Source organism: Gavialis gangeticus, unplaced genomic scaffold (genome assembly GCF_001723915.1).
Source record: "Gavialis gangeticus isolate Ggan-Ray unplaced genomic scaffold, GavGan_comp1, whole genome shotgun sequence".
Classification (NCBI taxonomy): domain Eukaryota; kingdom Metazoa; phylum Chordata; order Crocodylia; family Gavialidae; genus Gavialis; species Gavialis gangeticus.
In genome coordinates this window covers 237452130-237477137 of record NW_017729032.1, presented here as the reverse complement: position 1 = coordinate 237477137, position 25008 = coordinate 237452130, and the positions used below count along the sequence as shown (strand labels likewise).

Genomic DNA, 25008 nt, shown 5'->3' with positions numbered 1-25008 from the left:
CCCCCCCCCCCCCCCCAAAAAAAAAACCAAACAAATGCAGTCAGGTGAGAAGGAAAAATGAATACAGTGTCCATGAACTTTAATCATTTTTTTCTTTAAATTTTTGAGTCAGACGGAAATTGGAAACCAGTGTTTGATGTAACACATGTGAGTCATTGTGGTTTCAACTCTGACTTTTGTGACCACTGTTTGTAGCTTACCATGTAAATTCATACCAAAACTGCACCAGGGGAAACTGACACAGGGTTTCGTTATAAAGCATGTCTGATTATAGAATAGGAAAACAATTATAAAAGAGCTTAAAACAAGATCATTTAAAAAAATGTACAACACATTCCTGTCACTTACGTTCTCCATACTTAGGACATATAAAAGTTAGAACACGAATAGGTAAATGGCCATCTTTTTAAATTTATTTTTTAAAGAAAATCTATTTTTGACATAAAAAGTATTGTGGCTTTGATCCTGAAAGATGTACAAGCTATACATTTCATGAACGTTACTTACTGTGTGCACAGACTACCACAATTGTGTGTATATTAGGTTATTTCCATGGGCTTTTTAAGTTGGTAAGTATGCTACCTTGGGCACATCTACACATGCATTTTAATGGGCATTAGTCCATTTTAATGTGAATTAAAGCATCACAAAAATCCCCATTCACTAATGCACATTAATATAGGCAAACACACCCTTTTCTAGTGGCTCATAATGGACATGCTAAATTTAATGTGCATTAGCAAAATGCATAAATGAACGTGTAGACATGTCCCTTGACAATGAATATTGGATCGGGTCTGTAAGGTTTATGCAACTATGTGTACACAAGTACACCTACATTTTCATCAGAAACGTGTCCCAGCAGTGCTGTTTGCTTCATGTAATAGAGTGATGATATGTTTTAAACAGGTATAATAGAAATCTTTTGTAAATAATGAGTTTATATTAATGAGCTTACATATGATTTCATATATTAAAATAAATTTACCAATGTGTTTGTATTCTGTCTAACCCATGTCTTTCCTCCCTCTCCTGATTACATACATATTTTAGAATCTGCTTTTCTCATACCAACCGCCTCAGTCATCCAGCCGCTTTTCAGTCTCCCAGACAGGTGATCTCACTATCACAAATGTCCAGAGGTCTGATGTTGGCTACTATATCTGCCAGACTTTAAATGTTGCAGGAAGTATCACCACAAAAGCCTACTTGGAAGTTACTGATGGTAAAGTGAAGATATTTTTTTTTGCCAATACCAGTTTTGCTTGTTTGTCTGTTATAAACCACAGCAATGAACCACAGCAATTTTGATGACTTGTCTGTTTTGGCTAAAAAGGTTTTGTATCCTAATGCACTGTCCATGATGCCATTTGTCCTTCTTTTAAATTCTCGGTGTGGTTGTTGAACTGAACATTATGCCGTTGTTCCTTGAGCTGTTAATGTCTGCTTTAGCTCTGTTTGTTAATTTAATTCAGTTTTAATTTCTCTACATTGTTCATTTTTGGGTGACTATTTTGTACCTAATTGCTTTCCCACATTTAAATTTTTTCCTTGGCCTTTCACTAAGTACCACAGTGCCTGCTCTGTCTCCTAGGATTTAATATTTCAACTTGGAAGCAACAAAGGTTAACCAGTACTCTTCATATGAGGTTCTCTTATGGGAAAGTCAAGGGAAGAATTAAGTTCTGGTCACTGTGAATGAAAAGCCACTTGAAGCCACAGACTACTTTTCAGAAAAGCCTGGAGACTGATTTAAAAAATGAAGGCTCTATTTGGATTATGGGCTCCAAAAAGTGATCCACTCATGTTCACTATAACTTGTCCGATGCTAAATAATAATAATAATAATCCATCTTCTAAGGAGAGAAGGTTTAGCTGGATTGGGATCATGTGAGACAAAAAAAGCAGGGAAAGTAGTTTAGTAAGCAAATAAATTTGCCGTTTACAAAACTGGAAGCAGTCCAGTAGAAGCTCATGGATAGAAGAAGAAATGTAAAGGCAAGAGGAAGTAGGGGAAGAGATCTTCAAGCCTTTCCCTGAATAAAACAGCCCCACAACATTAGAAAGAATCAAAGAAGTCATCATAAATAAGTGCTTATTACGTTTGCCGTACATAATTCTTATTCTGTGTAACATAGGGGCATAGTATTTTTTTTCATTTTAACAAAAGCAGCTTGCCTCTCTGCTAATCCATAAGCATAAGATAAATTAAGTGGCAGTATGCAAAGAATGAAATCATGAAGTCATTCCCTCTTATCTTAAAGTCAGTGAAAGTTTCAATGGCTGGAACTACATTGACAGAACACAGGTCAACTAATGAACTTAGGGAGTGGCTACGTGAGTATATATCATTAGAAAATCAGTTCTGCCAATAGCAGCAGAGTCATATTGATACGATCTATGACAGACTTTATTCTTAAGTGTTTCTCATCCTGGTTCTATGTTAGGATACTGTTATAACTCTTAACAAATCAAAGAGTATCTTAGGTAAGATATAACGAAGAAGTCAAAATGAATGTATATTATGTAAAAAGTATCTCTAAGGAAAAGATTACAGTCTGTTTGTATAGTACCTCTTACTCCTGTGGACCCAGAACAATTTATAAACATAACAAACTGAAATATGAACTACTTAGAGAATTATTTCAGCCATGTCTGGCAACAAAGTTGTTAACAGCCAAAAAAAAAGTGTAACAGTACATCACAACAGATTAGGATGGCAAGTAAAGAATAAACTGTACATTTGAAATAACAGGTGACTTTTGGCCAAAATGGCAGTGTGAAGATGCAACTGTCACAAAAAGTACGTGGGATGTTTAATGAATCGCAAATGATCATGATCTCAGTTTTATATTTCAGACTAACGAATCAGTTCTCAAGTTGCATCACCTCCCCAGCAAATGCTGTTTAAAGTTATGGTTATTTTGTAGTTTTAATTCATAAGAGGATATCATGAGGTAGGAGTTGAAGCTGCTGAAGAACCATGCAATAGCTTTTACTTCTGAAGAACTTGATTTTTCTTTTGCTAAACACAATTACATCTCCTCTTTGCAGGAATAATAACAGTTAATTTATACGGAGTGAATAATTAAATAAAATAATTTGAAATAGTGTGAAAGAGTCTTATTCTTGTTTTAAAGCAGCACTGACAGATTAATTCATCACAGAACTGGGAGTAAAGAAATGTCAGGCACATTTTTTTTAATTGAAGAAGAGTGATAATTTTCCAGTCATCAAATCTGTGCTTATTGCATCCAACCTTTGGTCAGCTTTCTACAAGGAAACAGTGCATGGTTGAACTAGAAATATAAAATAAAAATATACTGAGAATGCTGTATGTAGCCTTCTCATCTAGTCTCTTATTTTGGTGATAAATGCTTCAAATCACCAATTGAATAGGTCTTCTTTGTTGTAAGACATGAACAAAGTAAACAGCATGCCACTGCAAAGAAACGAGGAAGTCTTTCCCCATTTCATTATCACTCCTAAAGACAGCAGTACTGAGAAGATGCCAATACGTAATACATGAAACCTCTTTTCCTACTGAAAGTAGTGTATATCATTTTAGTATGCTGTAGCTGTGCATCATATTAATTCACCCTGTCTTGAATAATGCATGTCTCCAACTTTAATTACTTGTTTAATTATCTTTAGTTTGTTTCAAAGCCTCAAGCAACTGCTGCTGCTTAGATGATTAGAAAATTGCTTCCAGTTGGAGAAATCCATTTCCTGTTGTTTCTTCTGGCAGTCATTGCAGACCGGCCTCCCCCAGTCATTCGCCAGGGTCCTGTGAATCAGACTGTAGCAGTGGATGGTACTTTAGTACTCACCTGTGTGGCCACAGGTGCCCTAATGCCCACAATACTCTGGAAAAAAGATGGGGTTCTCATCTCTACCCAGGACTCTCGCATCAAGCAACTGGAGACAGGAGCATTACAGATCCGCTATGCCAAGGTAGCTAGCTTGAAGTAGCACCTTTCCCTTTATTTTGTTTTGTTCCATTTTGGTTTTGCCTCAGGTCATTTTACGTTGCAATTTCTAATTTTAGAATTAATGAAATGTTAAATAACAGTATTAATGTCATTTTAATTTGATGCTTAGTGCCTTCAGATGGTTCATTATCTCTGCTTAAAATACTTTGGCTTATTATTCAGCTTTTGGCAATTTACTCCAGATTTCATGAGGAAAAATACTTCTAAGAAATATTAAGAAAATTACTTTATACCTCTAACACATGGGTGGGGAGGAACCTTTTATCATAGTACAATGAAGCTTTACCATGTTGGTAAATAAGCAAGGGCTTCAGCCCCCTATTATATTAAACGGAGTTGATAATTCCACACTGTAAATATAACTTTAGTCAATGTCCTTACAAAATGTCCTTTTATAGCAGCAGTGTTGTTTCATTTTTTCCCAACTTCATAAATAAGATTTCAGTTCTCTGTCAACAGATGTTCCTATATAGTATCCATTTTAACTGGGGGGTTTTTAAGATTAAAAATGATATATGCATATATAGCATAAAGTACATAGAAGGTGGATCTTGACAGCATAAACATTTTTAAAGTAATTAAGCCCCTGTCTTTGAATGGCTTCCTGGAGAACTGGAGCAGGATACTGGGCCAGTATTTTTGTTCATTCCTGACAAGTTTATTAAACCTCACAAAATATTGTGAAGCTTTACTCACACCTTGTATCAGTTTACTTCTTACCTTGTATCAGTTTGTGCCTTGGGACATCAGACTTTGTAAAAGTAGACTGGGTGTATGATTTCTCACCCAACAGTACTTTAACTGGAGATACTATGATTACCTAGTCATAAGATGAATTGTTCTTTAGGTCAGCATTTGAACCTTTGATGTTTCAATTCTGAGTTGGGGTTTTGTTTTTTTTTCTCCCTAGATCATCCTTTTAGACTGAGATATGAGTGAACTCTTATTTTTTGAGCATAGTGTCTTAGGAGGATGATTAAGTCACAGAAGCGGGCATATAGTCGAATGTTCAGATATTAGTGATAATAGCATGTGCGGGCTCCTTGTATTTGGTCTACCAAAGCCTAAAATTCACCCTAATGAAAGAGAAGGTCTGTGAACCACTTAGACTAAGTACAGAGGGTAGAAAAGCCTGAGGTTGAATTGATTCAATCTGCACAGGTTAGTCTAAGCTGCATAGATTAGACCAATAAGCAAGTAAACGTATTAACTTTTGATTCTGGAAATGCAACCACATACTTACTGTGGCTTAGGCCAGAAGCTCGGAGGAGATAGAGCACAACTTGCTGCTTGGGTGGAGCAGACAGCTTGGGCCAAACCCACCTGCCCAACCTGCATGGCAGGGTTTGCAGGGGAGATGCAAAGCATGCTGGGAGGCTATGAATTAACTTGAATCTGGAGGGGGTCTGGGTCAGAATTTCGATAAACCAATTTAACTTAAATCAGTTAAGTCTTCACTATATCCATCCAGATTCATCTTAAACAGTTTATGGCCACTTTGAAAACTTTGAACTGGTTTCTGGTCATTTTAACGGTGTGATTTCTGTCCTTAGCGTTAAGGGCTGTTTCAAGGGCTAGAGTCATGCTATTGCTGAGGTCCTATAGCTAAATCAATATGCATGTATTTAAGAGAGTAGTAAGTTCATAGGGAGTTTTCATTTCATAGGTAGTACATACTCACCTTGTTGATATTAATGGGAGTCTTGCCAGGTAAGGAGTAAGTGTTGAGTGCAAGATTTGGTGTGCAGTTCTGTGTCTCAAATAAAAATGTGCTAGTGTTATGCAGTGATGTAAGCACTGCTGAATAAATATTCAGTGGTTTTCATTTTTCCATGAATGAAGGAAGGGCTGATAGGAAGTTTTTGGTTGGAAGTTTCTGAATTCTAATGCATTTATCCATATTCATGGTGGGAAATGCAGATCTGTAATTACTTTTCTAGTCTGCTGAGTGCCTGATTGTTTAAAATATTTATTTTCTCCTCTTCCCACTCAGCTGGGCGACACTGGTCGGTACACCTGCATTGCCTCCACCCCAAGTGGTGAAGCTACATGGAGTGCTTACATTGAGGTCCAAGGTAAATCAATTAGGGTTTCTCTTGGTGGAGGAAAATAAACCATAAAATAAAATCAGAAATTAAAATGCAATTGCTATCTGATTTTGTAATAAATTGCAGTACAGGTGCTAACATAACTGAATACACTGCTGCTTTATTCCCTTCTTTATTAGAATTTGGAGTTCCAGTGCAGCCACCAAGACCCACTGACCCAAACTTGATTCCTAGTGCGCCATCAAAACCTGAGGTTACTGATGTCAGCAAAAATACAGTAACGTTGTCATGGCAACCTAATTTGAATTCAGGTGCAACTCCAACCTCTTATATAATAGAGGCCTTCAGGTATTATGAGTCTCATGTGATCTGGTTGTACTTTCATTTATTTATAATGTATTGTGAAATAAGCCTGTGCTAACCTGCTCTTGTCTGTGTTTTGTCCTTAGTCATGCATCTGGAAGCAGCTGGCAAACTGTAGCAGAAAATGTGAAAACAGAGAGTTTTGCAGTTAAAGGGCTGAAACCAAATGCAATTTACCTCTTCCTCATAAGGGCAGCTAATGCATATGGACTTAGTGATCCTAGCCAAATATCTGACCCAGTGAAAACACAAGGTAAGCCCAAATATTGAAGCACTGATTTTCCCACTGTTTCTGTAACGATTACATTAAGCTATGTGAGATGCAGGATTATCTTTATGATACATTTTACATGACATCTAAATACTGTAAGATATACTAGGCAGTAAACTTCTGTTGCTCTGAAGCAGTATTTTCTTATAACATAAACTCTAGAAGTTTTACCCTATGGGACGCTAATAATTTTTATTCTGAAATAATTATACCTTCTAAAGTGACTCTTGTTAGCAACATAGTTGTTAGCTTAATAAAGTTTTCATTTGAATCCCAGAATACTGCAGAAATGACATAATCATGCCTCTGTGTGGCTATTCTGAAAAGTGACTCGAGCTGTGCCTAAGATTCTGTAGGAGAGACTATAATTTTATATGGTGTGTTCTGCATTAGGGAATTTAACATTTGGAGGAATTAGGGCAGCACATGCAAATAAAGAGCATTCTTTGGCAATTTACTTAGCATTAAAGTAGTGCAGGAGAAGCAAAGACTGCAGTAACTGTACCCTATAGTTAAGCACACGGAATCTGATTGCTATAAAAGCATTGCATAAATATAGGAAAGACAGAGTCTGAAAGATAGTTACTCTGCCTGGGCCCAAAAGCATAATAAATTTTAGCTATTATAGGAAGAGGTCTCACTTGATCGGGTCCTTGAGTCTTTGACATTGATCTTCCATCAGGCTTGCTTCTGCTGCAGTTGCTGTTTGGATGCCAGTTTGAGTGACATAACTGAGCAGATGAGTCAGTGATAAGTCCAGCAATTGTCAGCTCCTAGCAAAGCTCGTATGATGTGGACATCTTTGTGATCCTGGGCCCAAACAATGACATAGTCATTCAAGTGCCAATGCTTAGATTGCAGGTATTGCCATGATGTCTTGCACCTGTTTTTCTGGCAGAACACAGTGCTGGTAATAGCGAGTTCATATTCTGCATATTTGGTCAAGAGGAGAATGCTCTTAGAGTTGACCTTTCCTACTCCTTCCTTGCCGATGGTTCTGTTGCCAAGGTTTGAGTCCCTTCTGACTGGTGTTGAAATCATTAAGAATAAGTCTGTCTCCCTCTAGAATGTCAGAAAGGTCTTAGTCAAGATTGGCGTAGAATTTCTCCTTGGTTTCATTGGCTCACGAGTCAGAGCATACATGCTGATGACAGTGACATATTGGCTTCCTGCCAGTTTGAGACAGTCATGAGGTGCTCCTTAATTCTGAAAGGGAATTTGTTGAGTTGGTTTATGAGTACATTCTTGACGGTAAAACAAACTCCTTGAACCTGGCAAATTCAATCCCACAACACTCCATCAGAGACCAGCCTTTAGGAGGTGAGGAAAGCCATCAAGCAGATGGGGAACAGCAAGGCCTCTGGAAATGATGGAATCCCTGCTGACATCTTCAAGCAGTGGAAAGACAACCTGATATCACAGCTTCATGCCCTCATTTTAAGGATTTGGAATGATGAGGGAAATCTCCAGTGACCTCAGGGGTGCCATGATTGTGACAATCTTCAAGAAAGGAGACAAGTGCAGCTATAGAAATTACAGAGGGATTGCCTTGCTGTCCACCATGAGAAACCTCCTTAACTGTGTCCTTCCACCTGCTGGAAAGCTCCTCCTGGAATCTCAGTGTGGGTTTAGGACATCAAGAGGTACAACTGACATGATCTTCACAGTTTTCCAGCTGCAGGAAAAATGCCAGGAACAACATAAACCTCTCTACAAGGCCTTCTTTGACCTCGTGAAAGCCTTTGACATTGTCAGCCAAGAAGCACTATGGAGGATCCTTCTGAAGTATGATTGCAAGCAGCAGTTCTCAATAATGGATCTATCGCAGATCTTTTGGGGGGTTTAGATGGGAGTTCAACAAGGCTGCATCATCACTCAATCATTCTTCTCAATATTTCATATCATGATGCTACATCTGACGATGAGCAAGCTGCCAGTTGGAGTGGAGCTAAACTACTGAATGGATGGTAAGCTGTTTAATCTCAGCCACTCTGAGCCAAAACCAAGACCACCCCAACCTCAATCATCAAGCTTCAGTATGCTGGTGATGCTTTAATGTGTGCTCACTTGAAAACAGACCCTCAGGCAATTGTCAGTCTCTTTTACTAAGGTATGCACAAAAATGGGACTGACACTTAAACATTCAGAGCTGCTTGTAGACATGGAAAAAAAAGGTTGGTACTTTAAACTTCACACGCTACTGCACCAAGCCCAACACATGCCCAGAGTCTGTGTGTTAGTTGCACCCGGCTTTCCCAACTTCTGTACAGATCAGACACTTTAGTCAAGCTTTTTTGGCACTTCTATCTAATAACTGATTGAATCAGCCTTAGCTAAAAGCACCAAAAGCCCCACTGAAGCACCCAATCTATACAGATGCTGTGGAGCCCGGTTGAAGTAACATACTGCTGCTTCTGGTAGAGTGTATTTGTGTGGGGTTTTTCCCTCACATCTGTCAGTGCCCCAGAAGACTAAGTCGTCCATAAACAAGCTCTCAATGAGCAGTCACCAGCTCCAGTAATTCAAATTCACAGTGAGACTCTGGAGAACATTTAAGTATTTCCCGTATATCAGAAGCCACCTCTTGCAGAAGGCTGACATCAACAAAGAAATCAAACATCACCTCAAATATGCAAGTGCATCCTTTGGATGCCTGAGGAAACGGGTGTTTGAAGATCATAGCATTAGAACCAAAACCAAGCTCACAGTTTATTAACCAGTTGTGATCCCCATCTTACTGTACGGAGTTGAGACATGGGTGACCTACAGAAGACAGCTCAAGTTATTGGAAAAGTACCATCAACACTGTCTGCAAAAGATCCTTCAAATTCAAGGGAAAGCCAGACACACCAACATTAGTGCCTTCTAGCAAGGAAAATCCACAAGCATCGAGGTGATGATTGTCTGACACCTACTTTTCTGGGGTGGCCACGTCATCCAGGTGTCCAACTCCAGACTCTTGAAGCACATTTTATTCTCACAGTTCAGTCAAGGTGTACACTCAGGAGGAGGTTAGGGAAAGTGTTTCAAGGAGATCCTCAAGGACAGCTTGAAAAAAATGCAAGATCAACATCAGTTTGTAGGAGACTATTGCCCAGAGCTGCCTGAAATAGCAGAAGAGGCTTCTGAAAGGACACCTTGACACCTTACAGCAACAACAGGAGATAGAAACATGGGAGTGGAAGAAACAGTGTATCGCAGGCAGAATCATGAATCCAGAGCCACCCACCCTACATGGAAATGTGTGGCTAGTTGCAGCAGAATTTCTGGATCCCAGTTTGGCCTTGCCAGCCATATTTGGACCCACAGATAGGAAAGTCATGGAAGACAGTCATCCTCAAATGTGAGGGATTGCCAAAGATTATAGGAAACAATGAAGCTGAACCATAGGGTTAAGGGGTTGGGAGGTCAGAACTATATTCATCCACTCCAGTTACTCCATTATGTTCATGAAAGGAGAAAATAGCACAGATGGGGGAAAAAATGTTGTTGGAATTTATGGTAGGATGTTTAATTTCCTACTCACAAGTAATCCTTCGGACTGGAATCAGTTTGGCACATAAGCAACTTACTCATTTGCCATAATGCATTACATGCTTATGAGAAAAAAAGCATATACAAATGTAACAAAAAAGTAAATTGTATTCTAAGATCAAAATTCTTCCTCCGTAATAATTCAGTTATCTTAGTGCCCTCAGAATAAAAGTTATCATGGCAAGCTCTCTTTTTTTTTTCCCCTTAGCATTAGGTAGAAGAATTGGTTTGATCCATTTACCGTGTATGAGTGTAGGAGAAAGCTGCATTTGTAAGAAAAGTGCATTGTTGTCTGGGTAAAGAAGTTCCTTGGGGAAAACTGAGTCAAATAAATTAGTTTTCATTTATGTCTGAAATTGTTTGGGGTTTGGGTCATTCTTTTCTCTTGTGGGAATGAATTTTACAGGTCAACTCCAGCATCCGTGAAAGCCCCATCCTTTGCAATTACAAGTCATCCCTATTGAGTGACAGTTTCATTATTCCAGTAGAACCGAACTGTTGTGGGAAGTCATGGTCAGAGAGGAAGAGCTGATCTTACATCTTCCTATAGCTAATTCCATGGAGGAGTTAATATACCAGGACAGAGACCTTGAACTGATTTCTTCATCCTACAGAAATGTCTATATGGCAGCCTGGGTTGCTATGAAGGAAGGTTGCTCTGTTCTATACAACTTGAAGTAGCAAGCCTAAAGCTCCCAAATGCTTTGATTGCTGTGGCATGGTTTGATTCTGCTATTTTTCTAAGTGAAGCAAAATATTCAGTTCAGTCACAAATCGAATGGATATTTCATTTCAGCTCCTCATATAGCTCAGGATACAAACCAGCTAAAGGCGTTGTTACATGTTGTACTTGGAGCCACACAAATGTTGATCATTTTAGTGCAAACTTGGAGTTTGGAGCAATCAGAGCAGTCTAGGAACCTCTGACTACCCCCCCCCACCACCACCACCACCACCTGTACAGTTGTGACTTACCACTACAGGTCTGGTGAGGAAGGAGTCCCTTCCAGCCCTATTTCTTTATGATTCTCTATGCTTCACTTGTCCCTTGCCCACTGTAGCAGCAGCGTTCTAGACTGCAGGGAGTGAAGGGAGGCAGCGGGGTCCCTCAAGGACAAGGCTGAGCAAGCAACTGCCTTCCCAGCTCCAGGCACCCACATGCTCCATCCTTGTCGCACACATCCTGGCATGTCTCCTGGCCACACGCATCACTCAGAGTGTTCCCAGCGCCTGGGCAACTTCAGCCTGAGCAGGGTTTAGTTGTTTCCTCTACCCCCACCCCCTCAGTTCTGCCTTGTCCCCTCCAACCATCCTTGGTGCCCTCGGGCCTGGTAGGGGCAGCGCAGCAGCATACAGGGCCAGTGGACAGACATGCCTGGGCCCAGGGGCAGGCCTAGGCAGCAGCTCTGGGAAGCCAGCATCAGTGGGCACAGGGCTGGAGCTAGAGCCAGAACCAGGGCTATGTCAGTGGTGGCTGGTGCAGCTCCACAGCTGGGAGCAGAGTCCACCCATAGCCAGCTCCCACTTCCACACAGGCAGTGGCAGAGCCCCACACCTGCATCCTGGATTGACCTGCAGCCACCTCACCCTGCCTGGAGCAGCAGCTTCCCCAGCAGAAGGCTGTACCCCACTCCACAGCAGCCACTGCCAGCTTTCATTGGTCCATGGGTGGATTTGCATGCATGGATCAGGGTGCTGTTGGGGCCACGCAGCTAGAGCTCAGAGCTTGGCAGAGCCCATTGGGGTCTGGGATCTCTGGGAGCTTCTTTCACATGGCTGACTTGGAGCAACAATTATAAGTCCAATTTAAGGCTAATTAACAAATCTGGAGGAAAAGGAATGCTAGGAAATCTGGTGGTCGCACCAGATGACAAAGCTAACCTCTTTAACAATTTCTTTGCCTCCATTTTTTTTAGCAGGGACTGGGGCATCCCCCACACTGCCGGGCCCAGAGTCAGTGAGGACCTATTCAGGGAACTTCTGGTGGGTCTAGACGTGCTCAAGTCAACAGGTCCTGACGATCTCCACCCCTGAGTGCTGAGGGAATTAACAGAGAGTACTTGTGGTGCTCTGGTAAGGTGCCAGAGGACTGGAAAAAGGCCAATATGATCCCCATTTTCCAAAAAGGGAGGAAGGAGGACCCAGGAAGCTACAGTCGTACCTTGGTCCTAGGAAAGCTCTTTGAGAAAATTATCCAGGAGCACATCTGTGAGAGATCAGCAGGGGAGATCATGCTTAGGGGCAACCAACATGGGTTCATTCAAGGCAGGTCCTGTCAGACCAACCTGGTTGCCTTCTGTGACCAGGTCACAAAATCCTTGGACGCAGGTGTCACGGTGAGCGTAGTCTTTCTGGACTTTAGGAAGGCCTTCAACACTATCTCTCACCCCATTCTCATTAAGAAATTAGGCAACTGTGGTATCGATGCCTACACAGTCAGATGGGTCACAAATTGGCTGAAGGACCGCACCCAGAGAGTGGTGGTGGATGGGTCATTTTTGACTTGGAGGGATGTGGGCAGTGGGGTTCCCCAGGGCTCGGTCCTTGGGCCCCCACTGTTCAACATCTTCACTGGCAACTTGGACAAGGGGGTGAAAATCACCTTGTTCAAATGCGTGGATAACACTAAAATGTGGGGAGAAGTGGGCACACTGGAGGGGAGGGACAGGCTGCAACTAGATCTAGATAGGTTACAAGGGTGGGCAGATGAGAACAGGATGGGTTTCAACACTGACAAGTGCAAGGTACTGCACCTGAGGAGGAAGAACCAGCACCATACCTACAAGCTGGGGAATTCCTTTCTCATCAGCACAGAGGCAGAAAAGGATCTTGGAGTCGCTATTGATGCCAAGATGAACATGGGCCACCAATGTGGGGACGTGGTCAGAAAGGCTAACCACACCTTGTCATGCATCCACAGATGCATCACGAGCAGGTCCAAGAAGGTGATCCTCCCCCTCTATGTGACATTGGTCAGGCTGCAGTTGGAGTATTGTGTCCTGTTCTGGATGCTGCACTTCAGGAGGGATGTGGACAGCATCGATAGGGTCCAGAGGAGGGCCACTTGTATGATTAGGGGCAGCAAGACAGGCCCTATGAGCGGAGGCTATGGGACCTGAACCTGTTCAGCCTCCACAAGAGAAGGCTGAGAGAGAATCTGGTGGCCATCTACAAGCTGGCCAATGGGGACCAGCAGGCTATGGGAGAGTCCCTGTGCCCCCAAGCACTACCAGGAGTAACAAGGAACAATGGCCGTAAGTTGACCAAGAGTAGTTTCAGGGTAGATATCAGGAGGCACTACTTCACAGTCAGGGTGGTGTGAGGATCTGGAACCAACTTCCAAGGGAAGTGGTGCTCGCTCCTACCCTGGGAGTCTTCAAAAGATGGCTAGATAATCACCTAGCCAGGGTCATTTGACCCCAGCTTTCTTTCCTGCCCATAGCAGGGGGTCGGACTTGATCTGCTCAGATCCCTTCCGACCCTACCTACTACTACTATTACTATGAATGTATCTCTGCAAATATCACCATTAAATTTGTATAGAGGACAGAGTGTCCGTAGTTTGATCAGGATTGCCACAGTCACCTCCTGCCCTGAAGTGGCATAACTTTGAGCTGCATCATGACTGCTTTAAGCCACTTAAAGGTGTTAACATACAAACAATCCACAGGTTAAGAGCTTGAGGAGCGTCCAAAATTGATGTGCATCAGGGCCCTAAAAGACTGGGGGACAAATTAACCATCTAGTGAAAATGCTCTTGCCATAAAGAAATGTCAGGAAAAATAAGTTCTTCTATGTATCTCTCTCATTCTCCCACAGTCACCTAGCCTTATATGGAGTACTTACATTGTGGCCCTTATTTGAACACAATGTATCGAAATGTTCCTGGTTGACTTTCATTGACAGGGGCTATTGGCTGTAGTTACTTTGTGCTAAATGCAGCTCTGAAGTGGCAATCCCTATTGTAAATCCAATCTGTGTGATTGGTACTGGTCCCATTCACAGTATTGTCAATCCCAACCCTGGAGAGCATAATGACCAGACTAGAAAAACAGAGGAGACAAGTTGTACTGAGTATCCCAGATGTGTGAATGTGTTAGCATTTTGTTATTACTGTTGATAACTTATCTCTTGTGCCCAGTAGAGAAGATATCACTAGTTACTTACTAAGCTAACTTTCCTTTTAAACTCTGGGTTGAAAAGATGACCAGAGATTTAAACAATCATTTACACAGTCAAGGTTAATGTTTTTAAGAGCCTCAAAATGAGGAAAAAAATGCACTGATAGATGGACCACTTGATACAATATATTACATGTGTGTATAGAGTAGCAGCTCAGCGTCATATTTATTTTTCTCACTGTTCATTGCTAAGCAGCCAGATTTGTCACCCACTGGCTGCACGCTAGCCACTCTCTGCTTATTTAGTTTTGAAGACATCCAACACTCTTGTAAATACTTTAGAGACATTGCATAACAAGATTACCAAGTGGTGTAGTCTTTACAGTGGGCTGTGTTTCTGGATAAGAAATTTGTTCACAGGCCAGCTTTTTTATATATGCTGATGATTAAAAAAAGCAAAAACACAGTGATAGATAATGGGCTAAGAATGTAACCACACCATCAAGAAGTATATTTTTCCTAGGGTTCTATTTTTTATTGTTGTTGTTTTTGCTGCTATATTTTATGTGAACATTTTTAAACTGCATTCAGCCCCGTTATTCAAATCTCAGCTCCACAGATGGATCAGGCATCTGCAACAAACTTATGAAATTGGCTTTATTCCAGTTGCAGATATGCAAATATGCAGTTCCTCTGTGCTTCTTCTCTGGCCATTTTTATGAGTAGACAGGTTCTGAAATTGTCAAGAACCCTGCTGAGTGCTTCAGGGAGCAGAGTGCTTGCACATTTCAATACCTGGCCCCATCACTGGAAGATACCAGACAGAAATGTAACAGAATGGAGCAAAACCATATTGTAATATACTTTGTAGTAGACTAGTATATCTGTGAGTGTTAAAAAAAAAAATTTAAATTCCATGTCATGAGTATTTCTGGGATTTTAATTCCATTGTCAGGTTGGTTTTGTTTACAGTGAATTGATAAAAAGGTGGGAATATAAAAAATGTACGTACCTGTATTCTGCTAGCTATCCATAATATTCAAATGCTATGGTGATGAGTGCTCTATATGTGTAGAAAAGGAGGAAGTCATTTCTTTTCCAGATTTGCAGAACATCTGTCCCTGTTTTAGTAGACTAAGCCATACAAAATAACAAGTGGAATCCCACCTTTTCCATACATACACGTATTCTTTCAATGATAAGATACCAAGATTAAATTTACTAATATCAGGGCAGACAGAGGGCAATAGTGCCTCACAGAGCTTCTGCCATTTGAAAAGCTACATCCATGTGGCTCACGTTTTCACTTTAATGACATACCATATGTAACTAAACAAAAATAAACGTGGTTGTTACTTAACGTTTAGATAGCCATTGCTTCTGCCCTATCCTCCCTATACTAGTACCTAGTCTCTGTAGTGTTTAGAAGTGAGTGGTTTGATTTTCCCTCTCCCCAAATGAAAGAGAGTTTGGGGTGAGAGGAGATGCTGTTCTTATAGCTAATCCTCACGTACTATAGTTATTCCTGACCCTTGGGCTGCCATAAACATGTTTATGGTGGCACAAAACATGAGCAAATATATGTTCCTGCCTCTTGTCACACCCCAAATGCACCAAAATGTTGGTATGATGATTCTTAGTAATAGTTTGAGCCACTTCTTCACTGCAGACATCAGTTTGCTTTTGGCACAAGAGCTCAGGCAGCCCAGGGATGACCATGCTCTCCAGCTGCCCTAGGGATAGCTCCCACCCTGTGAGACCATGGCCCTGGGTTCCTGACCCTAACCTGGGAATCTTCTGGGGAACGCTAATTGTTCCCCAGATGTGTGTACTCCCAGAATTCCCTTGAAGGATGGGGCCCCTGAAGCCCTTGAAGTCTTGTGCCTGCAGATACACACCTTGGATTGGGGCCAGGCACCTGAGAATGTTGTCACACAACATTGGGCCACTGAAGCCCCAGACAGTGTCTTTCTCTGCCCATCTATATTATCAGTTATTCCAGGAGACATCCCAGCACTCCTTATCCTGCCACAAGGATGGCATCTGTTTATAACTTCATGGTTACTTTTTACCTTTTGCTTTCCTCCCCCTCCTCCTCCTCCACTCTCCCCTGACCAATTTTCTCCCCATTACTTATGCTGAAAAAATGTTAATTGTGATTTTGATCTGCTGTCAAATAGGTCCTTTAGCTAGTTGGCCTTGAAAAACTGCTCATGTAACTCTGCTTGTTTGCCTGGACTCTTCTGGTGGGTACTGTGGGATAAACCTATTTGTCTACAGTCATGTACTTTGAAGAGTAAGTTTATTTGTAAGAAGTGATTCTTAAATTGTTACAGATGTTCCACCTACAAGTCAGGGAGTGGATCACAAACAGGTCCAGAGAGAATTGGGGGATGTGGTTCTTCACCTCCACAATCCCACCATCCTTTCTTCTTCTTCTATTGAAGTTCATTGGACAGTAAGTTAAATTATATATGTTGAATGGGAGGGGAATCTTGAGGGTGGGAAAAGAAAACTTTATCTTATTTTGGGTATTTGATGACATTGTGGATTCTGAGTTCATACTACATGCAGAAGCTTTACAAGTTGTTTGTTCCCTGTGAAAATTGTTCCCTGGGAACTGGCACTAACTGCACCCTACCGTCTCACTAAAGAAGACTTCAGACAAAAAAAAGATCCTTCGCCATTATTTCTCCGCTTAGGATGCTTTGCTGTATGATGGGAGCTCAACTTCACTGTCACAGAGCTACAGAACTTATCCAAAGGCAACCAGAACCCATGAGATCCTTTCTATTGACATCTATAGACAAGTAGCTAATTGGCCGTCATGAACAATGGAGTGTTCAGGGAGTGTTTACGTGGCCTGCCCTGTGCTTACCCTTTGGTGCTGGCCATGTAAACAGTCCCTCTGCTGCTGCCGCCACCTCTTCTTCCAGCCTCCAGCTCAGTGGCTCCCTACCCCTGCCCACCACTGCCTCCTCCCCGGAACAGGGGAAATTCCCCCTGCCTCCCTGCCTGAGGCGGCTGTGGCGGTGGCGGCTCCTTCCCCGCCACCCCTCTCAGCCTCTGTTTCTGCCTCCTCCCCCAGAGCAACGGAGCTTCTCCTGCCTCTGCCTGAGGCGGCAGCAGCGGCTACCTCCCCCACCCCCATCCACCTCCACCTCCTCCCCTGGAGCAGCAGGACTCCCCCAGCCTCCCTCCCTGAGGTGGCGACAGTGGCTCTCTCCCTGCCTGAGAAGGCAGAGCCCAGGCAGCCAATCACTGCCCGCCCTCTCGGCAGGACATGCTCAGTTGCCCAATAGCGTTACGGAGAGACAGACAAACAGACAAACAGACTAAGCTTTTTATTATATTAAAATACTCTGTATTTGAGATAACACAGCTCTTTCAGTCTGTTGAATATTGTATGAAACAGATCTTATAATATGGGGAGTGAAGCAGAATATTCAATTTCGTGGTAAGGGTGGCCAAAATTTGGAATGGGCTTCGAAGGGAGGTGGTGCTCTCCTGTACCTTGGGGGTCTTTAAGAGAAGGCTGGAATAAGGCATCTCTCTGGGGTCACCTGACCCCAATACTCTTTCCTGCCTAGGAAAGGGGTTGGACTTGATCTGTTGAGGTCCCTTCTGACCCTAGCATCTATGAATCAATTCAGTCACAAAATGAATGGATATTTTATGTCAGCTCCTTATAAGGTTGAGGATTCAAACCAGCTAAGGGGTTTGTTACACATTTACTATGAGCTGCACAGATGTTGATCAGCTTAGTGTTAGCCTGGAGTTTGGAGCAATCACACCGAGCAGTCTAGAAACCTTCTCTGGGCCACATGCATCCTTCAGACTGTTCCCAGCACCTGGGCAACTTCAGCCTGGGCAGAGCTTGGTTGCTCCTCCTCCCTACCCACCCACCCTCAGTTCTGCCCTGCATCCACTCTGCCTCCCACTCCCAACCATCCTTGGTGCCCCTGGGCCTAGTGGGGGCAGCTCAGCAAATGCCAAGTCAACTCTCCCTACACAAACTATTGAAAAACACTCGCACAAAATGTAGATGCTATTAGGTTGCCCCAGGTGGTAAGTTAATAAATGTGGTGAGGGAAAAGTAGCAAACTGGGAAACTCTTAAGTATGCAGAGGGGATATGAAGGGAGAGAATGGGATAACTGGAACCTTAGTGAAGGGAGAAATAATGAAGAATAAGAGGAGCATGCATTTTGGAATAAAGGGAGTACATGAAGGGAATGGGAAGAAAATAAAACATGAAATACCTCATTTTAAAGCAGTACTAATGAAGAAAAGTGGGGGTAGTGTCATGGGGCATGGTAGGGAGTTTGTCAGGGAAAATAGAGTCTTGAAGTCTCTTCAGAGCTCCCTTTTGATCTGGTCAAAGTACCAGACAGCATGATAGGTGCTTGCACCTACAACAGCATAACTTTTGGAGCTTAAAAACAATATTTTCCCTTATCAAGAGCTGTATAACGGCTCTAGCACATATTGGAGTCCTGGTTCAGGATAAGGGCTTATAGGAGCTACAATAAGCAAAAAATAAATAATCATAATGACGACTGCTCTGATCCACTGTAATTATATTGAACCCCGCATTAAGGACCACCTGCAGCATACAGCCTCCTGTTTTAACAAACCACTTAACAGCATCTGCGAGGTTCCTGGTACAATTTTGTTTGACCTTTAGTTACAGACCCAGCTTTTTTCCAGGCAGCCAAATTTTGTTGGTCTCTTGGGTGGCCTGTGGCTTCACTGCAATTTCAAACATTAACCATTACCTCAATTTTAGCCAGTGCATATTCTTCACCATTTAAAAGAAAACATGTTACTAAGGTATTCAATTGCAAACAGGCACTTCTATTATGGCACAAGATGCAGTGGCTGTAAATGGGAAAAATCTGGTCTGTTTTTAAAGAGACTTTTTATTATTTTTTAACTTGCTGATACATCAACATTGTTTTTTTTCTCAATTGAAAACAGTGGTTAAAAGATACTGAAAAAAAAGACCACTTTTTTTAAGATAAAATTTTGTCTCAACTATCACTAAGTAAAATCAGGTCTGATTCTCATTATGGCCCCTCTAGTCTGCAAGAGTGAGATAAAGCAGCCTTAATATAAATAACAATTCAGACTTTTGGGTCCAACTTTATTAGTAACCTCCTTTTAAAAAAATGACAGTATTTAATAGCTTCTCAAGTAACCATTTAAGACAGCACCTTTTTCCAACACAGAAGGTATGGTATAGAGTTCAAGGTACAATTCTACCTGCCTTTTGCCTGATTTCAGAAGCTACCTACCTACCTCTTTCTACAGTAGACCCTGGCCAAGCCAGTGAGAATGAAGAAAGTTCTTGGATTAATCTGGCCCATTGTCAAATATAATCAGCAGAATGTAGATAGTGCCAGTTGGCTGCCTTTTTAAATCTACTTCCTCCAAGAGGAAGGAAGGGTTTCATGAGATTTGGGAGCCGTCCACTCCTCAAGAGGGTTGGCATAGTTCTTTCTTGGAGCTCTGTATTCAGTGTCTGAACTCTTAAAGTAGACCTTTATCTTGCCTTCTCATAGGCAACCCCTATGCTTCTACAACTGCTCCTAGCACCAACAGGAGGATTTCACGTGGATATAAAAAATATTCTATTTTACAAACATAGGATATGAAAGATCACTGTATTATTCCATTTTTACACCTGTGTAAATCTGTTGAAGTCAATGCAGTTTTAGGAGCAAAAAAAGGGATTAGTGCAACTTGTGAACTAAGCCTATACTTTACTGTAATTTGTGGATCTTTTATCTAGCTCAGCAATGTTGTTTACTTTGTTGCATGTAAATGGGAAGTCCAAGTATGAAGCACAATATCACAAATAGTTTTTACAGTTCAGGTTTATTAAACAGTCCATTATGTGGTCACTAATGTGTGTGTTTCTGTTGTTCTGCTAGGTGGACCAGCAGTCCCAGTATATTCAGGGATATAAAATTCTGTACAGGCCAACACCAGCTTCCCACGGAGAATCTGAATGGTTAATTTTTGAAGTGAGAACCCCGACCAAAAATAGCGTTGTTATTCCAGAGCTGAAGAAAGGTGTAAACTATGAATTCAAGGCCCGTCCCTTTTTTAATGAGTTTCAAGGAGCGGATAGCGAAGTGAAATTTGCCAAAACCCTAGAAGAAGGCAAGTTGCAGCAAGGCTTTCTTCATCTTTTCTTTTTGAAGTGGGATTCTGGTGTGTTTCTCTCTGATATGTTCATTATTTGATTTTGTTTGAAGTGCATGCTGTAGGAGAACACAGCGATCTGCAGCTGAGGAGACTGTCAGTGGGTTAGATTGATCATTATGTGAATTGTTTGGTGACACAGGAGTAAATATTCAAAACCATCCATGAGCGGGAGAGAGGCATGTGCAGAAATCCCTTCCAACACACAATGGGAAATGTGCTTTTTATCTCTAGTGCTATGGGCACTCCTCCCCACTGAGTTCATGGTCTGGTCACAAGTGACTTGTGTCAGATTCAAACCCTTACTAATAAGTATCTGGCATAGATAGCAGACACCACAGAAGTCATCAAAGCACTTTAGCCGAGGGAATGGAAACCACCTTTCTAAGAGGCTTTTATACATGGAGCAGTCAGTAGTACAAAATGAAAAGATGATGAACAAGGGCAAAAGATTTAGGAGCTGAAATGTACATCTTCCTCTGTGAATGTGCTAGAAAAAAGGAGAGGATTCACAAAGCCATTTCCCTCACTGTGGCACTTGAAGACCAGACATAATCAAGTTGCCAATGTCCAGTGCCTCACAATAGTATTTCAGTGTGTTGACAGACTCACCCTCTACCACTTCCATGATAGACAAGGGGCTGCCTAGATACATTTAGTGGCTGTTCTTCACTGATTCTGTCTCAGCGTCTGGAGCAGCGTCACCTGAGCACTATTTAAACCCTGAGTGATTTAGGAGGACTTCAATGAACAGAAAATAGTAATACTGAAGTTTCAGTGTAATCTACGCAACAAATAACTAGAGTTTTATTTGAAAGAGGAAAAATTGTAACCAGAAAAATTAAAGCCTATTAACATATTTCAAGCCTCCACCAGTTTTGAATGCCTGAATTTTTTGGTTTCTAACTTGGCATACTTATTGCCTCATTTTTTGTTTGTTTTGGTTTATTTTGGGTTGTTTTTTAAGTATTGAGTGCACACAGCTCAATTCAAAATTAAGAAGATATCTGGGTGCCCAGCAAGTCTGAAAGTCAGGCCTTAAGCGTCTCAAGTTAGGCAAGCAATATGACTAGCATATTTTGAAAATTTTGTCCCAAGTGGCTAGGTCCTGTGAGACTATGGCAGAACTCCCACTAGAATCCAGGATTCCAGTTCCATGTTTCAGCATGAGACACTTGCCATTAACATCAATTTACCTGTCGGGCAGAAATACCTTTAATGGTGACATAAGAAATTCTAATATCAGTGCTAAATAGGTCATTTACAGGGATCCTGGTTTTCTCTGATTAAAAAATAATCCCCAATTTTCAGATTTTAAAAAAGTAACCCACTATCTATCAATCTATCTGTCTAACTGTGTGTGTGTGTGTGTGTCTCTATATATATAACTATATATATATGGAGTGGTATTTCATTTTAATCAGGGAAAAATTTGGATTTTAGTTTGCTTTTTTTAAAAGCTGAAAATTGGGAGGGGGTTATCAGAGAAAACCAGGATCCCTGGACATTTACATTTATCCCCCCAGTGCTACTTACAGCTTGTTTTAAAAAAAGAACTGTAACAGAAATTGTTTTTGAAAAACAACACAGCAGCTAACCATCTTTTCCCCCCTGCAAACAGCTCCTAGTGCTCCACCTCAAAGTGTTTCGGTATCTAAAAATGATGGGAATGGCACTGCCATTGTGGTTACCTGGAAGCCACCCCCTGAGGATACTCAGAATGGAATGGTCCAAGAATATAAGGTAATATATTCTTATTCACTAGCAGACTGTTGGCAAGATATTGATGGAAAAGTTGTTCATGGTTACTTGGCTCCATCTACTGGCTAAAATGAAATCATGGGAAATAAAAAAAAAAAAAAAAAGAAGAAGATATTACTCTATTTTTATATAGTGAATTGCATTCTGTGTAAACTGATGTCTTTAAGTATAGAAAAGGTATTAACAGGCTTAATAATTTGAATGAGCGGATATGGTATGCAGAAATTCAGAGAAGGATCAATATTCATAATTATAATGGCCTTCCTGAGTCTTTATAATAAGAGTAATCGCATACCCAAGTGGCAAAAGAACTGTATCTGTTTGAGACTCATGTTGTGACCTAAAGAGGTTGTTTTAGAAATAAACATACAGAGATGTAAAGATTTGAATCTTTACATCTTGGGCATTATTATTAACCAGTTTAAGACCTGGTTTATTATATGGCTGTGTTCTATTTGAGATGGTTAAAAACATACTCAGAACCTTTCCATGAGAAGCATGTTTATATAAGATTTAATATTATTTAATGTATAGTAATTGTTTTTTGCTTGCTCATTAATTTACCTTTTCATTCTGGCTCATTACACTGTGTGTGTGTGTGCGTGTGTGTGTGTGTGCACGCGCGCGTGCATGAGAGAGAAAGTGAATACACACATGTGCGCACACACGTGTGTGTGTGTGTGTATGTATATGTATGTCTGACAAATTACAAATACTCTATATGATATTATTTAAGGGGTCTGCAGCAACATACTGGATTTTTTTTATATCAAATCAATTTAAATGGAGAATAAATTACATAACAAAGAAGATAAAAATGTAATTTCCTAACCAAGGCTTAGATCTTTTAAATCTAGTCACAGATATCAAGGCTGCTTTATACCCAGTGAGTGGCAGAAGACTTAACTTCAGACTACCAAAATGGCATTGTTGAGAGAGATTTTTAAGAGACTATGTCTTAGGTTTTGTTTTTTATTAAGATAAAATACTATAGTTTAGACATTTATTTTTTAAAACCATCAAAACTCATTTTGTTCTTTGCCCCGGTAGAAATGAAAAAGGGTGGAAATCATTTAGCTTCATGGTCAATTTAGAGTAATAAAATGCCTTTTTGAACCTGATTGACTGGTACAAAATCAGTTTGTGGCTTAGATTCAAATGTATAATGTAATTGGGGAAAAAATATTCACCGAAGAGGTTTTATTTAAAAGCAGCTAGACCTTGAACTAAAGAGATTAAATTATTCTGCCACCAGAAACTGTATTAAAGGAATGTTAAGGTTCTGAAGACAAAATGCAGAAAGACTGGAAATTCATGTTTAAGAATGAAATATGCTATATTGCATATGTGTTAGCATCCAGGGACAATAAGCTACAATGTGTGTGAGCATCTCTCAGTGCCTTGGGTAGCAGAGAATGGCACACTGATGTGTTTCACAGTTATAAGTAATCCTGTGCACATTGTTTATGGCTATCCTCATTTTCTTAATGTGGTTTGTGGTGGGTATTATTCCTGTGGATAGAAAATACGAATAATGAAAGCAAACGTATGTCTTTGACCAGGGCATAATTATTTTTTATAATAATAAACACAAAATTTTCCCTGTCCCTTGTGCAGTGCTATAAGAGGCATGGGGAGTGGGTTTCAATCTCCACTAACACAGTGATTTATGTTACTAACAAGAGTTTCAAGCTTGGCCCCTGGGAGGGCCATATATATATATTTGTACTTTCAACATTTATTTTTACTTCATATAATATAAAGGTTTATAAAATAAAAATAGCTTCTCTTCTATCATGTTTCCCAACAAAAAAATTATTTTCTCTTCCCAACACCCCCAAACCATTCATAATCCAGACCTAGAGTTTGTGTGCTTAATTATAAAATGGAACAAATTTTAATGAAATAATGGTTTACAATGAAGAAGTATGTCATAAAAAGCATTTCCAAAGGCATTCAAATAAGAGTCGAGTCTTTTCTGTATCACAACTAGCTAAAAGTTTTAGAGTTCCTTGCAGTGCCTTTCATTTTCTTTCTCTCTGGTGAATCTATTCCAGTGTCACTTCTCTTCTGTTTCCTACAACTTTTTGTCCATTCCCACTTCATTACTTTGGTTTTATAATAGAGGGAAATACATCTCACTTTTTTGAATTGCATTTAAGAAATTCAGCAGATTTTTTTACCACAGCTGTTCATTGCCTAGTGTAGTTTTATTTCATTCATTTTACTTAGGCCCCTGGCAGCCATTACATTTGAAGTGCTCTTAATGGCTAGGGTTAGACATTACATAAACTGGTTTAACTGATCAGAAACTGGTTTAAATCTGTAACAGAAGACTGTAATGTTCAGTGCACCTAAACCAGTTTGAGATAAACCTGGTTGGATGTAGTATCGGACTTAACTGATATGGCTCAAACATGTTTATGCCATGTCTGTCCCAGATCCCTTGCTGGTTTAAATTAAATCAGATTCCCCCAGCATCCCAACATGCTCTCTGGGCTGGGTAGGGCTCTCTACTCCACAGCAGAGCTGGCCCCTCCCCTCTGCTCCCTGGCTGCAGCTCTGGCAGTCTCTGCAGGCATCTGCCTGGCTTTTGCTCCCCCTCTTCCCTCCCACTCTCTGCTAAGCAGGGATTCCCCCGTCCCTCACAGACACCTCTCAGCATTAGCGAGAAGACCACATGTTGGCTACCTCCAAGCTCTGGCACAC

General features: G+C 41.0%; 1 protein-coding gene across 5 annotated transcripts in view; it reads left to right on the top strand.

Annotated features, from left to right (window-relative positions):
* ROBO1 (roundabout guidance receptor 1) overlaps window positions 1-25008 on the top strand; it is a 1310595-nt gene that overhangs the window by 1203343 nt on the left and 82244 nt on the right. For all 5 annotated transcript variants that reach the window (XM_019525389.1, XM_019525386.1, XM_019525387.1 and 2 more), the window contains 8 exons: window positions 1054-1225; window positions 3749-3954; window positions 5986-6067; window positions 6220-6388; window positions 6490-6656; window positions 16666-16787; window positions 20265-20496; window positions 22160-22281. In XM_019525389.1, coding sequence (XP_019380934.1) covers window positions 1054-1225; window positions 3749-3954; window positions 5986-6067; window positions 6220-6388; window positions 6490-6656; window positions 16666-16787; window positions 20265-20496; window positions 22160-22281 — 1272 coding nt within the window. The remainder of the gene's footprint in view (window positions 1-1053; window positions 1226-3748; window positions 3955-5985; window positions 6068-6219; window positions 6389-6489; window positions 6657-16665; window positions 16788-20264; window positions 20497-22159; window positions 22282-25008) is intronic.